This window comes from Ambystoma mexicanum, chromosome 3q (genome assembly GCF_040938575.1).
Source record: "Ambystoma mexicanum isolate Mex_15411 chromosome 3q, UKY_AmexF1_1, whole genome shotgun sequence".
Lineage (NCBI taxonomy): Eukaryota > Metazoa > Chordata > Amphibia > Caudata > Ambystomatidae > Ambystoma > Ambystoma mexicanum.
This window is the reverse complement of record NC_090926.1, coordinates 1168370629-1168386174: the sequence shown is the minus strand read 5'-3', so window position 1 is coordinate 1168386174 and position 15546 is coordinate 1168370629. Positions and strand designations below refer to the sequence as shown.

Here is a 15546-nt window from a genome sequence, read left to right as displayed (position 1 = left end):
TGGAGTAAAGCGCTATATAAACTCAATAAACATAAACATAAACTTCAGCCTACCACTCTAAATTGCTTAATGCAGCCCTTTCTCTCGAAACAGAAGTGTCCCACTATTGCAAGAGCAATAATACGATACCGATTGGACGATTGTAATGCCCTCTTTGTAGGGACCTCTGGAAAGAATATCTCCAAGCTCCAAATAGTACAAAACAATACCCTTAGGGCCGCCACTGGTATCTCCAAAAGGGAGCCTATCTCTGAGTCCAGGAAACCGGTCCACTGGCTTCCCGCCAAAGAAAGGATCATCTTTAAATCTGTTTCCCTCACTCATAAATGTGTCCATAACCTAGCACCTCTCTACCTTGCCCAAAGAATTGCCAAGCCACTCTCAGCCAGACCCATCAGAGCGGCCTACACAAATAGAATTGCCATTCCTGAGACCCAGAGAGTTCGAGCTGGAGGCACAAGCTTCCCCACCATGGCCGCAACTCATTGGAACACCCTTCCACCTCACATTAGGAGGATTGACTCACAGGCAGCCTTTCGCAAAGCGATTAAAACTATGTTATTTGTATAACATAGCAACTCTTGCTTGGGCTCATACCAATGCATGATCTGAACTCTGTAATGTATTCTCTTGTACTGTATTCTTCATCTGATGACATGTAATGATATTAGAGAGATTCTCTCCCTCTGAGCTAAGTTCACGCTCTATGTATCCCTGAGCAACTCCAGCCACCAAGCATTCTTTCTACTGTAAACAAGACACTCTCATGCACAGCGCCTCGAAGCCTTTGAGCTGTAGCGCGCTTTACAAATTCAAATAAATAAAATCAATAAATGTTGGTTCTGCTGCAGCCAGTCTGTTATACTAGACTTTCAGCTGCACCTACTAGCTAGCGAGACAATACAGCTGCTGGTCCAATCCAGTGTTACGGGAAGCAGGGCGATACAGTGCAACACTAACTCAATTCTAGTGGCGGGGGTCACCAGAAAAGGCACACAAAAGGGACACCATGTTGTCCATAAAAATCATTGAATCTGCCCCACTTTATGAGAGTTTTTGTAATAGTATGAACGGATCTGGTTGAGGCTTTTTTTGTCAAACGATTTAATCGAATTGTGGTTATTTTAATACTTTGCCACAAATATATATTTGGAGGGAGACCCCCGTACCCTTCCATGACCGCCCCGCATTTGTGATTTACCTGCACCCACGCCACACATATTTAGACGGAAATAAATGTTTTTTTTAAATTGATAAAATCCTATGCGACCATTTCTTCCACGTCCAAACCATCCGTTACCATTACTTTTAAGGACGCCACATTTTGTAGCTATGTCTCAGTGAGATTACGGTTTGCCCAGGACCGCAGGCTTAAAGCCTGGGTTTTAAAACCAAGCTTTAATTTGGACACGTGCCCACACATTTTTCTAGTTCTACTTAGTTTAGTTTATTTATTTGATAATGCGCTCCAAACCCAGGGGTAGCCAGGCGCAGCAGTTACAAGAATACTTAAGCTTAGGTTACATACATAGGATGCATACAAAAGATACATTACAAGTGTAATTAACATTTTAACAAGCAGATATAAAGGGGTACAGGATGTGAGGGGCTCCTATACAAAGAGATGGTTAGATCTGGGATCAAGAGTATCATGGTAATTATTTACAGTGGTTTTGGCTGTGGGAGACTACAATATTAGTGCTTTCTAGCCAGCTCTTGTCATTGGCCCAAGGTTTGGCATCATATGTCACCCCGGATCTCGGACCCGGCCGCCTCCGGCGGGCGAACGCGCCAGCGAAAGCTGGCATGGCGGGCGCCGCCCCTTAGTGGGGGCGGTACAGGCCGCCCTTCCCCTCCCCCCACGCCTGTAAGAAAAAATGCGCCGGGGGGGGCGGATGATGACGAAAGGGGGGCCCGCCCCCCCGGCAGGGCGCGAAAGCTTCGGGGCAGGGCGGGAAACCGGGGAGAAGCCGGCCATAAAAGCCCGGGCTTGTGTGAGCATTCACACATCCTCCCTCGGTTTCCCGTCTCGCCGGAGCTGCGTTCGTTTTTTCGTGTCGTAGGCAGCCAGTCGGAGCAGCGTTCGTTCCGCATCAGGCAGCCATCCGCATCAGGCGGCCATCCGCATCGTGCAGTGGTCGCGAGGTCGGGGACAGGGTCGAAGGTGGTGACGGTGGCGTTCCAGCGTCGGCAGGAGGAGTACGGGTATCGCGTCGGTACAGGAGGTCGTGTACGAGTTCGAGGAAGTTCCCGGTGCTGCAGCGGTCGGTTCGAGGAGCAAACGTTGGAGGTAGGCACTGGGGATATATGTTCGCGGCGTTGTGAAGGTGGGGGGGAGCGAGTGGGGTCGATGTCGGCCCCGGTTCTGGGGGGGAGAGGGGCATTTTCTACAGTTAGTGGATGCCGTTCCGCATTATAGTGCCTGTTATGTCTTGCCGCGTTTAATTCTTATACGATGGCCTCCGAACTGCTGGTAGGTCATCAGGGCCGCCGTCCGTCCGTGTGCCTTACATGGGCCGCGTCGAGTGACACAGCGAGTGGCACAGCGAGCAGAGCGCTCGCTTGGATATCCGTGTAGAGCCTGCTAACGCAGGTTCGAATCCCGGCGGCGGGAGTAATTCTAACTTTTGCATCCGTGGGCACCCAGAAGGCTTTCAGCGCCACTGTAGTCCCAAGAACATCATGCACACGGTGGTGGCCATGTGGAGCTGGGGTAGGGCGGGAGGAGGGGTGTTTGCAGGGGCTCGGTAAATGAGGGCCGGAAAAAATGGCGGAACCGCCGTGCCGCGTGTATTCCAAGCCCACACACCGTGATCGAGTGTGTGGGTGGATGGTTTGGTGTGTGGGTGAGTGTGTGGGTGGATGGTTTGGTGTGTGTGTGTGTGTGTGAGTTTGGCATTTGAAGGCATGGGCAAGTTCATAAGATTGCTGGTGGGAAAGTGGTTTTAACTAATATTTCAGGAATTCTCCAAAGGTTCAGGTTTTGAGCAAGTTGCTGAGCACTATCCCTTCTTAAGAGAGGCTCTTAAGTGTTTCCTTGTTTACGAAGGGGAGATGGCTTCCTTCCTTTTCGGTTGTTTGGTGCAGCTCCGTGGGTCTGGTCTGCGAGCCATAATTTGCAGGAGCTGGTCGACTGGCACAGCGAGCAGAGCGCTCGCTTTGACATCCGTGTAGAGCCTGCTAGCGCAGGTACGAATCCCGGCGGCGGGACTAATTCTAACTTTTGCATCCGCGGGCACCCAGAAGGCTTTCAGCCCCACTGTAGTCCCAATAACATCATGCACACGGTGGTGGCCATGAGGAGCTGGGGTGGGGCGGGAGGAGGAGGGGGGGGTTGGCAAGGAGGAAGGCATACAGGTGGGGGGGGGGCACACCGCGGCGAGGGGAATGCATTTGGGGAAAGAGGAGAAGAAGAAAAAGAAAAGAAAAAAAAAAAGCGGAGCCGCCGTGCCGCGTGTATTCCAAGCCCACACACCGTGATCGTGGTGTGGGTGGATGGTTTGGTGTGTGTGGGTGGGTGAATGGTTTGGTGTGTGTGTCTGTGAGTTTGGCATTTGAAGGCATTGGCAAGTTCATAAGATTGCTGGTGGGAAAGTGGTTTTAACTAATATTTCAGGAATTCATAGCATTGTCAAATGTGCACAGCCCCCTCGCCCTAAACCGTTGCAATCAGTGGTTCTGTAATGCACCCTCCACCAGACCTCGCACATACCATACTGTTCTTCGTACAAGATCCTTCTGATACAAAGGGCGCATTGTGAAGCGCTGTGAGAGCTGCTTGGCGCTAGCGTGCTGGTTTCTCACATATCAACAATAAAATAATTAGATTCATGTGTGTGTTGTTGTGCTTTAAATGCAAATGGGAGGTGTAGTTCTGTTGCGAATTGTACCCCAAGCAGAGAGGGAAAAAAAAAAAAAAAAAAAAAAAAAAAGCGTCTTAACCCACTGCACAACCCCCCTGTGATCCAAATAGGTGTACCCCCCCCTCCTGGGCCTCGCCTCGTACACAGCTGCTGAAAGCCAAGGTGCCGAGAAACGGGCTGCTTCAAGCGCGAAGTGTGTATCAAATGTAAATCCCAGCTGACACTACCATTTAACTCGAATGTAGGCATCCTGTGTATCCACTTCGCTGTGATGAAATGCGGAGGTGGGCCTATGCGACATGACATGCCTGCAGGTGCTGTTATACACATGTGAGCGCAGCCACTTCAAGCCGCCGAGTTCTTTTACCAGTACGCGGTCCCCAAGCAGCCCGTTCTTTTGTAGCCGTATTTTAAAGTAAGAATTGATAGCCGTGCCATGCCCGAGGCGATGCTCGTCCCGGGGCCTTTCGAGTTTAATCCCGCACCAAAGAGTAGCTGACCGGCTCACCTGGCAGCACGGGCATGGTGAACCCTCCTCCACCCCCCCCCCCCCCCGGCACAGCGGTGTGGGAATGTGTCAGGATGCACCTGGCAGGGATAGCAATTTTAGATCCAATTTCTTACATGGGTGTGACCTGCAGCTCACCCCCACAGTCGGGGCCGCGGGGGCTTGGGGAGGTGGTTCAGACGAAATCTTCATTTGGGGAGGGGGGGGTTTGCAAGGAGGAAGGCATACAGGTGGGGGGGGGCACACCGCGGCGAGGGGAATGCATTTGGGGAACGGAAAATGGCGGAGCCGCCGTGCCGCGTGTATTCCGAGCCCATGTAATTTCGGTTGTTTGGGGTAGCTTCGTTGGTCTGCTCTGCGAGCCAGAATCTGCAGGAGCTGGTCGAATGGCACAGCGAGCAGAGCGCTCGCTGTGACATCCGCGAAGAACCTGCTAACGCAGGTTCGAATCCCGGCGGCGGGCCAAACTCAACCTTTTGCATTCGCGGATGGCATGGGGGTGGTTATGACTGAGGAGGAGGGAACTCAAAGAGAAAAGAGCATGCCAGCTGCGTATGCTAGAATATTTATACCCTAATTTAAGCACCAGATCAGGGCGGGCGGCAAAGTCACGGATGATGGGGAGGTGCGATAAGGAAGGTGCATGATAAGGATAGGGACTCTTAAGCAGAAAAATTGAGTTTCGAGGGTTCCTAGCGGTTGTGCGCCGGGCCACGTGTAAGGAAATGGGGGTTATGGTTTATCTGACATTTTCTTTTCTTGGCTGCCGCGCCACTTGCTCTAACTGCCATTAACGTAGGGTGGACACTGAAAAGGTTTGCCGCATGGGCATAGGTGGGGCAAGTTAGCTTATATTCCTTAGGTCCACAACCTTGTGCGGCAGTCACTGTTGATTTGTTTTATGTATGTTCATGAAGCGAATTTTTGTTAAGAGAAAAGGGACCAGGCAGCAGCCTGTCGCCTCAGACACCAATTTTAGGTTCAGCGTCCTCTTGGTCATTGTAAATTCAATGGGTTTACGATTTCACATTGGCGGGCTGGCTGCCAAGCTGCCAGGTATTATGGCTGAACAATGTAGTTCAGGCAGGCTAGTCGCCTTACTGGTCGGCTGCTGGGATTAAACAAAGATGGTGTTAGGGGCTCGTAAAGGGAGTTGCTTACCGTATTTGACACTACTCTGCCGGACAAAATTGGGAGTGGAAATGGTTTTGGTCACTGCAAAGCAGTGGCAATTCCTACACGGTCGGGTGAACTGGCCTCTGGGGAGGCCCCTGCGCCCCGGGTTTTGTGAGGTCACTAATTTTAATTTCACATATTCACATTGGCTAAGGTTGTGGCTTGCTGAAAATGTGTAGTATGGGCCACTTTGAACATCAGTGCCAGGGCCCCCTTTGGGTCCCAAGTCCACCAGCGTTCACAGTATAAAGTCAATGTGTATTGTGTATTAAGATATAATACGACTCTTTAGAGCGGAAAGTGGTTGAACGGCATTATGGGAGCAGTAGTTTCCTAGTGGCCACTTCCTATCGCTGGAATAAAAGGGCGGCAGAGAAGGACAGGTCACGGGAACAGTGAGAAAACATGCCTTCAATTCATGCAGAAATGCGGCAGATCGGGCCTATGGCAAAGGAGCACTGGGGGGGGTGTCTGCACGTAGCATGATCACAAGTTGATCAGGCCTTCATGCATCAATGGCATAATTGACTGAGCCTGTAGACAGAAGTACGTTCGTCTAGGCATATGTTCAGTAGAGTGCGCCTGTGTGGCCGGTGGTGAACTACAATACGGTAGGTTGAAGGTACTGCACGCTTTAAACAGTGGACGGCACTACACTAGATTGTGCCTGCATGGCAGGAAGAGAACGGTATGACATTAGGCAGAGTTTTTGTAAGTTTCTAACCATGTGAGGTCAATGAAGGGAGTGGCAATTCGGGTGTAACGGTCAACTAAGGGAGAGGTAATTCGGGGGATGGTTACAAGTGGTACGCTGGGCAAGGTAAGAACGCGCGGCGTGCTGTGGACGGGCATCGATCAGGCATCTATTTTGTGAGGCAAGGTTTGCTAGTAAACGCCACATGAGTCTATGCAATAGGGAATTTATAACACGCGTATACACAAGTGGCAGTATGTTTAGGGTGGAAGCCGATGACACTACGAGCCCCCTCACCCTGAGCAGAGAGTCGCTGGGGAGTGGGGTGCTCGGGGGGGGGGGGGGGGCCAAGCCGGGGGCACATAATAGTGTGCACGCGCCGGAGGGCTACAGGCCCTCGTGGCCAGGGGGCAAGACCACACGGAGCACCACACATTCTAGTCCACTCACCCCGAGCAGAAAGTGGCTGGGGAATGGGGGTGCTCGTTCTGGGGGAAACTGGGAGTAAGGGAGCCATAATATTAAGGGGTACAGATCCTGACACAGCGAAGTGGGGGGGGCAAGGGTTAGGGCACAAATAACACTACCGAGCATGATCTGTTGTTGCCCCCCTCCCACCTCCCATCTCTCCCAAACAGCCACACGAATGAACAAAAGGGGAGATGGGGGGGCCATGCTAGGGCAAAACAAATACTAAAGGGGAAGTGCCCTGTGCCGGCTGGGGGGGAACTCTCTGCCGCCGGCAGCCAGCAGAGAGTCTTGGAGGAATCACAGGCCAATCCCTGAAACAAAGCACTGCCAGCAGACCCACAGGGGAACGAGCAGCCAAGAGTTTAGATGCACGGCGCCCCAAGAGCAATAGGCTTGGGGGAGGCCCTGGGGAAAAAGGGGAGGGATGTAGGGGACTTGGGAGGCAATTCCAAGACCCAAATTGCGGGGGGGGGGAGGGAACGAACAACAAACTAAAAAGAGGGCAGCAAGTGAAGCTGGTTGGAGGGGAACAAGAGGGAATACGGGGGGGTATGCTACCGGGACCAAAATTACAGCAGGGGTAAGTCGTCACGAAGGGGGAGGGGCAAGAGGGGGGGAGCTGGAGGAGGGAGGAAGAAAGGTAGGAGCATCGGGGCGGGGGGAGCTCGGACAAGGAGGGCCAGCAAGGACAGGAAAGAGGGGGCCTGGCGGGGCGCAGCATAGGGGACCGGGGGAATGGGGGAGACAGTTGGGAAAGGAAGACAGTACGAGGGACAGGGAATCTGGAAGAGATATGACACCAGCCAAGGGGGGGAGGGACACCTGCTAAGGCTGCAGTTGGAGGGGGGGGGCGCCTTTAGTGAGAGGGAATTGCGATGTTTCTGGGGGCTCGGGGACACAGCAGGGAGACCTGGGGGGGGGTTTGGCATAGCGGGGGTAGGACTAGGATGCCAATAACCGGAACAACGCGAAGGCGTAGGGGGGGCTGAGCAGAGTTTGGTAAGAAAAGGTTAGATGGACGTCGCAAGCGACGGCCAACTAGGCAGGCAGAAAGTGGGGGCCGGCATCGGAGGGCGGTGCCGGCCCAAATACGGATACGTAACAAATTGTAAGGGCACTTGTGGTGGTGCCGGTATAGGAAATTGTAAGGGCACTTGTGGTGGTGCCGGTATAGGAAATTGTAAGGGCACTTGTGGTGGTGCCGGTATAGGAACCTGAACATTAGCGAGGCACCGCGTGGCTGCCGGTTTTAGCTAGAGCCCGATTAGGACACGGGGCAAGTGTGCGGGGGGCCGGGCACCAGCTACAAGACCTAGCAAGGGGCAGGGTGAAATGGGGAGCACAAAAAATTGACTGCAACAACGGCCGGGGTAGAGAGAGGTGGATAGCCAGGGCCGGGCTCAATCCGAGGCGTCCACCGGACGAGGACGATTGGGGGAGGGGGGGGGGGAAGCCCTAGGTAGCCGCACTCGGAATAGTGTATCGGTGACGGTGAATTACGGATTGCCTGTAAGATAACTCCAAGACTTTATGCAAATAAAGCTGCTGAGGCATGTTAACCTTCCAACCCAAACTGGTGTCGTGTCAAATTTACTACCGCTTGCATGGTATGACTGATGAGGAGAGAGGGGCGGATAAAGGGGGGGGGAGGCAAGGCGCTGAGTGCCCACGCTACGGCGGGCGAACGCGCCAGCGAAAGCTGGCATGGCGGGCGCCGCCCCTTAGTGGGGGCGGTACAGGCCGCCCTTCCCCTCCCCCACGCCTGTAAGAAAAAATGCGCCGGGGGGGCGGATGATGACGAAAGGGGGGCCCGCCCCCCCGGCAGGGCGCGAAAGCTTGGGGGCAGGGCGGGAAACCGGGGAGAAGCCGGCCATAAAAGCCCGGGCTTGTGTGAGCATTCACACATCCTCCCTCGGTTTCCCGTCTCGCCGGAGCTGCGTTCGTTTTCCCACCCACCCTCCCGATAAAAAGTATGTGAATAATGTTCTCTTTTGTTTTACAGGTCGCCCAGCGGAGTTACATTGCGATCCCTTTACGAAGCACTGCCAGCAGACCCACAGGGGAACGAGCAGCCAAGAGTTTAGATGCACGGCGCCCCAAGAGCAATAGGCTTGGGGGAGGCCCTGGGGGAAAAAGGGGAGGGATGTAGGGGACTTGGGAGGCAATTCCAAGACCCAAATTGCGGGGGGGGGGAGGGAACGAACAACAAACTAAAAAGAGGGCAGCAAGTGAAGCTGGTTGGAGGGGAACAAGAGGGAATACGGGGGGGTATGCTACCGGGACCAAAATTACAGCAGGGGTCGTGTCAAATTTACTACCGCTTGCATGGTATGACTGATGAGGAGAGGGGGGGGGGTAAGAAGGGGCGGATAAAGGGGGGGGGGGCAAGGCGCTGAGTGCCCACGCTACGGCGGGGGCTAAGTCGTCACGAAGGGGGAGGGGCAAGAGGGGGGGAGCTGGAGGAGGGAGGAAGAAAGGTAGGAGCATCGGGGGCGGGGGGAGCTCGGACAAGGAGGGCCAGCAAGGACAGGAAAGAGGGGGCCTGGCGGGGCGCAGCATAGGGGACCGGGGGAATGGGGGAGACAGTTGGGAAAGGAAGACAGTACGAGGGACAGGGAATCTGGAAGAGATATGACACCAGCCAAGGGGGGGAGGACACCTGCTAAGGCTGCAGTTGGAGGGGGGGGCGCCTTTAGTGAGAGGGAATTGCGATGTTTCTGGGGGCTCGGGGACACAGCAGGGAGACCTGGGGGGGGGTTTGACATAGCGGGGGTAGGACTAGGATGCCAATAACCGGAACAACGCGAAGGCGTAGGGGGGGCTGAGCAGAGTTTGGTAAGAAAAGGTTAGATGGACGTCGCAAGCGACGGCCAACTAGGCAGGCAGAAAGTGGGGGCCGGCATCGGAGGGCGGTGCCGCCCCAAATACGGATACGTAACAAATTGTAAGGGCACTTGTGGTGGTGCCGGTATAGGAAATTGTAAGGGCACTTGTGGTGGTGCCGGTATAGGAACCTGAACATTAGCGAGGCACCGCGTGGCTGCCGGTTTTAGCTAGAGCCCGATTAGGACACGGGGCAAGTGTGCGGGGGGCCGGGCACCCGCTACAAGACCTAGCAAGGGGCAGGGTGAAATGGGGAGCACAAAAAATTGACTGCAACAACGGCCGGGGTAGAGAGAGGTGGATAGCCAGGGCCGGGCTCAATCCGAGGCGTCCACCGGACGAGGACGATTGGGGGAGGGGGGGGGGGAAGCCCTAGGTAGCCGCACTCGGAATAGTGTATCGGTGACGGTGAATTACGGATTGCCTGTAAGATAACTCCAAGACTTTATGCAAATAAAGCTGCTGAGGCATGTTAACCTTCCAACCCAAACTGGTGTCGTGTCAAATTTACTACCGCTTGCATGGTATGACTGATGAGGAGAGGGGGGGGGGGGTAAGAAGGGGCGGATAAAGGGGGGGGGGGGAGGCAAGGCGCTGAGTGCCCACGCTAAGCCCTGACAAGGCTTTACTGTGCGTTTCTGTGAGGCTGCCTGGCCAGCGACATCTCTCAGTGGAGTCTGACTCCCTCTAGTGGGCCGATAAAAAGCCCTGGCTGCTAGCATCATGAGCTGCCGCCCGGTGTGAACTAACCAGCTCTGTATGCAGTGACTTACACATGGAGAGCCCCGCCTTGCCACCCTTAATTCTACAATGGCAAGAATAGCACAGTGCTCACAAAAAACATCAACTGGACGGGTTCTCCCTACCTAACACAACCCTAGGATTTGGAAGTCACGGGTTCTAATCCTGGCACCTCGGCCATTCATTCGTCCAAACGAATTGAGCCACGTCGATTAAAAGAAGCACCTATCCTCGAAGCATTCGGGTTGTAGTGCAAAGCAAGCTTGTACTATGGTGCAGGACGCAGCGAGCCACTGGACGAACTGGCTCTTGGTATGTTTGCCACTCCCCTCAGTATCGGAGGCAGCTTTTGATAGGGGCGGGTAGCGGACAATAGGCCACCAGCGGGAGGCTGGGGGCCTACTGGGCATGCGCTGTGCAACAGGCGATAGTCAGGAGGGACGCTAATTCCCCTACGCCCACACAGTAGCGCAGGCAGCTTCTAGTGCCCGAGAGGCGGATAATATGGCAGCAACGGGAGGGTGGGGTGGGGTGTGGTGGATGCACTGGGCACCCGGGGATACCGGGGGGGGGGGGCGCCACCCTCCGCTGAACCCTCACGAACCCTCACTCTGGTTCCGCCATTAAACAATGGTCTGAGTTCATTTATAACTGTATTTAATGATGACAATTATATTTATAGCAAGCACTTTGAGTGAAGTTAATCTGCCAGCTCAGCCCCCTCTGTACTCTCCCTCCCCGGAACCCCGCCCTTCTGGGATCCCCCTTTAAATTGTTTCCATTTCCACTACTGCTTATATCAATTACTGGCAAAATACACAAATCACATCCTAAAGCACCCTGACAATATATAGCATAATGGAAACATGTTCCAAAGCATAGCATCTGGCGTTACAACACGTCTGAATAGAAAACTAGAAGTCCAGAATAAAAAAAGAATGCAAGTGTAAAAAAAAAAAAAAAAAAACATCCTGATCTCCAACAATACTTTTAGCACTTTAGAACACACACCAATAGAAAATGTGCAATACAGGCGCCTGGGTATTACGATTGTCACAAACGTCCAGCTTGTAGTTATGCACGACGTTAAAAACAACCGACTTTCCAAGTAAAAGCAAACCCTTTTTTTGCATGTCAATCTAGTAGACAAGAAGATAAATGTACCTTTAAAAGGGTCTTTATTTTACTTTTTTTAATTGTGGGTTACAGTTTATTAATACACTTTTCACACAGTGAACAACTTCAAACCCAAAAGATTTAAAAGATCATCCAAACATTTAATAAAATCAATCCATCACATCTTTAAGAATATATTAAAGGCGCTTTATTGCATAACTCGATGTAATTGCCTTGGTAGCAGACACAGATTTCGTAGGTAACTGGAGGGGTCTTTCATATGAAATGCCCCATCACTCTGCCAAGGGACTATGGCAGTGCTTACAAAATAAATGTTTCATGGAGGAAATTGTGAGGCCTTTGTTAAGGTGCCCTATTGTCATTTGCATGTTGTCCTGCTTTTTGGCAGGGTGAGCAATTCTATTCAAGAAAGGCCCAAAATCGGATGGGGGCGGGGCGGCTGCAGCCAGTAAGTTAAACTACTGTCCAGGGGTCAAGTCCTAAAAATTAAAGTGGGGGGGACTCATCTACAAATGCAATGGGATGTGAAATCGCCAGAAATGAGCATATCAAGGCATTACATTGACTTAGCTTAACCACCCAAATTGCACGGGACGAATGACATTTGCCTTTCATAAAGTCTACCCACACTACCAAGAGAGGATATTTTCTTCTGATAGTATTTTTGAAAATGTTAAAAGGTGCGCATGTTTTAAACTCCAAGAACCAATACAAATGTTTACCCTGGAACTTGCAGTACCGAAATGGGACATTTCACCTTTAGTGGCTTGTTATTTTCATCAGGTTATATAGTGCAGCAGTGAAGTGTCCGGCCTGCAAACCTGACGACTGTGGTCCGTCCCCGCAAGTCCCCTTTAATTTATAAATTAGAAGAGGACATTCATTTTGGCTGGGGGGACCGAGTCCCCCGTCCGAAAGAAGTGGGTGGACTCCGTCCGCCCGCGTGTACGCTCGACTTGAGCCCTGCTGCTGTCTATTAGCAGGGCGTTGCCAAAAACAAATACAAGTGCGAAAACGTAGCTGACAGAGACTGCAGAAGAAGAATGGAGGGAGGGCCCGGACACGGTCTCCCGGCCGCTGCTAAGCACATTTGTGCGGGTTCGAACTAAGGGGAGGGGACGAGTTAAAAAGCAGAAAGACAGCAACTCCACCGAACATGTAAGGTGATATGGATAAACGGAGCATGAGGCGCAACGAACCAGAGGCGGTAAAGGCTCTGACTAAAGACGTATGTCATTAGAAAAGGGACCACAAAGAATCATGGGGGCCAGACTGGGGGTGAAGCAGGAGAAGGGAATTGAGGAAGCCCGTGCAGTGGGAGACGCACTCACCGCGCTGCTCATGCCGGCTCCCTGCTCTCTGTTGCCTGATGCACTCTCGGCGTTTCCTCGGTTGCTAAGGAAGTGCCCCTGTTCCCTGTGCACGGAGGCGCTGTGGGAGTCGAGCAAGTGCCGCCAGAGGGCGCTGTAACCTCTGCTTCGGGGCCTGGAGCTAACGGAATTAAACGCGGGATGGCTGGGAGAGGAAGTAAAACATGCATGATAGAGACATGTCTGACCTTGGCCCCTTGCACCATCCTAATGAGCCGGCACCAAATTGTTCTTATATAAGACTGCAGAGCCTGTTATGCAAAACCGTCCATAATGACCTTTAACACACCTTTTACAGCTTTTATGGCGCCCGTGTTTCTAACACGACTTCTTCCCCTTATGCACCAGTGTTAGATGGGACCCTCCTGTGTGCGTTGCCCCTTTAAGGGGATGTGTTTTCCTCACGTGTATGGACCCTTTAAGATGGACCATCGCTGTATCATGGCCCAAGCTAATAAAAGGAGCCCCTGCAGGCATGTGAGACAGAACGGCTGCAGACTTCCAAAGAGGAACGACTGAGTCCGTGTCTCATTAATGATGTAGGCCGCAGGCCTACACTTGGAAGCACAGGCCTGCATGCCCTGATGCCGTGGGACCCGCATGCCAGGGTGGTGGCCGAGGTCCGCACGGTCAGGGGCCTGGCAGGCTGTGCCCCACCCCGATGGCGTTGATGTCCATACCGCCTATGGGCCTGCCTGATGTCCAGGGCAGGTCCCAACCCCCACACATAGTGGGCCTGTGATGTGCACAAAGGAAGAGCCTCCAGGGGCGCCTGCCGGAAATCCATGACAGGTGACCCCCAACAATGGTGATGAGGACCACAAGCCCGCGTTGACCCCCTTCTGCCAGTGAGTGGAAAGGGGGGGGGGAAGAGGAGTATCCAGCCCCACCGCGGTTTCACGTGGCCTGCGCCTCACCGCCGCGACATGGCCGGTGTAGGCCCGGGCTGCCCTGCGGTGAGGTACACTGGAAGAGGAGGGTCCGGCCCCACCGCACCTTCGCGTGGCCTGCGCCTCACCGCCGTGGCATGGGCGATGTAGGCCTTGGCTGCCCAGCGGTGAGGTACACACCCGGCAGCGTTCCGCAAAGGAGACACGGATGGAGCCGCCTCCCCCAACCATGTGGAGGAGGTCTGATCCGCGGCGTCTGCCACGCGAAAATGCATATGTAGGCGGCATTTGCCGCGTGAAGGGGGGCGGAGCCAGCTGATGCCCCTCTCTCCGGGAGGACAAGTCTGGTGGTGGAGGTGGCCGCGGACGTGGGGAGACGGAGCCTCGTCCCGCCATAAGGTGCCCCCCCCCCACCATCAGGGCCCACGAGGGCTGAACGGTGCTCCGGGAACCGGAGCAGAAAAAGAAAAAAAGATGGACGAAATGAAGGCAGCTGTCCACCCCTCCCCTGCGGGAGAAGAATGGTTGCCGGCTGCCCTGCAATGACGATGTCTTTCCCCGCCTCCCTCACTGGAGCCATAACAAAGAGGTGAGCTGCCTGCCCCTCCCCCACCCGCGTGGCACGCGGTGCTGGTGCTGCGGATGTGGCCACTGATGCAGGCAAGGGGGAGCCACCAAACAGCTGACATGGCCCCCACCCCATGGGAGGTGGGCCCAACATCAACCGGGCCCAGAAAAAAAAAATGCAACAAAGGAAAGCAGCGTCGGCCGCGTGTGCTGCTGCTGGCCCCGCCGTAGTGAAGAAGATGATCCCTGAGGGAGGGAGCCTGCCCGCAGACCCTGTGGCATCCGTCGCGGAAAATGGTGCAGCCGCGGTCGGGGAACAAACCCCGCCCGGAGAAGGAGCGGCCGCTGCCACGAAAATCCCCCAGAAAGGAGAAGGCTCATGGAGGGGAAGGTGCGTTCCCCTCCGGGAACAAGGATTTCACCCAGCGGGTTTTTTTTCCCCTCTGTGATCTTGGGCCTCCGGTGAAAATAAATAATTAAAAGTAACTGTGGCGCCAGTCATCGGCGCAGAAGGGCGTGGAGTGAGGGCTCTTTGGTAATCCCGGGCCCAGCTGGTAATGAATGAGGGCAAGGTCGTCCAATGGAACTCTGGGAACACAAGTAATGATGGGAAGTGCTGTGCACTGCACCGGTGACCACCTCCATGCACAGTGCCACCAAGAAAACGAAAGGGGAAGCAATGGCGGTCGTGTAGCAGTGCATGGGTGATCTAAATGCATCAAAAGCGCAGACGCCTGCCCCGGTAACTGAGTAAGACGCACCATTCACAGAACCCCGCTGTCGGCATCAAACTGTCACGGGTGTCCCACGGCCATGGTTGCGCCCTCCTGCCTGAAGAACAAATGGCCTCGGCGCACAAAAGGTGGCAACTTGTTGATCGACACTCATCAGAACCCCGAGCCAGGACATTTCAGCATCCGACGCCCTGTATTCTGGACACTTCAATGACAGTGCCATCGGAAATAGGTCACCCTGACAAGGAAGACGTCTTGCCGGCCCTGCAGATGGCCTCGACACCCTCCCACCAAGGTCCCCTACTGGACCATCTGAGGATCAAGGAGCTGGTGGACCTGCCGGCCTGCTAATATCACCCGGCGGGCCACACAAGGACTTGCCCCGGAGCCGTGAAAGAAGGGCTGCCCCTGCGGGGGTAATCTGCACTGTGGTCTGGTGGCCACACAATCAAGGAGGACAGAGGTGTGCCCTTCCCCTGCCTGGGGATGGGGGAGATGTCGAGAGGGCCTCA

At 54.0% G+C, this 15546-nt stretch overlaps 1 protein-coding gene across 1 annotated transcript in view; it reads right to left on the bottom strand.

The window, feature by feature from the left end:
* LOC138447709 (uncharacterized) overlaps window positions 1–13022 on the bottom strand; it is a 145733-nt gene extending 132711 nt beyond the window's left edge. The window contains exon 1 of the mRNA XM_069604005.1: window positions 12805–13022. Coding sequence (XP_069460106.1) covers window positions 12805–12816 — 12 coding nt within the window. The 5' untranslated portion in view covers window positions 12817–13022. The remainder of the gene's footprint in view (window positions 1–12804) is intronic.
* Window positions 13023–15546: the final 2524 nt, after the last annotated feature.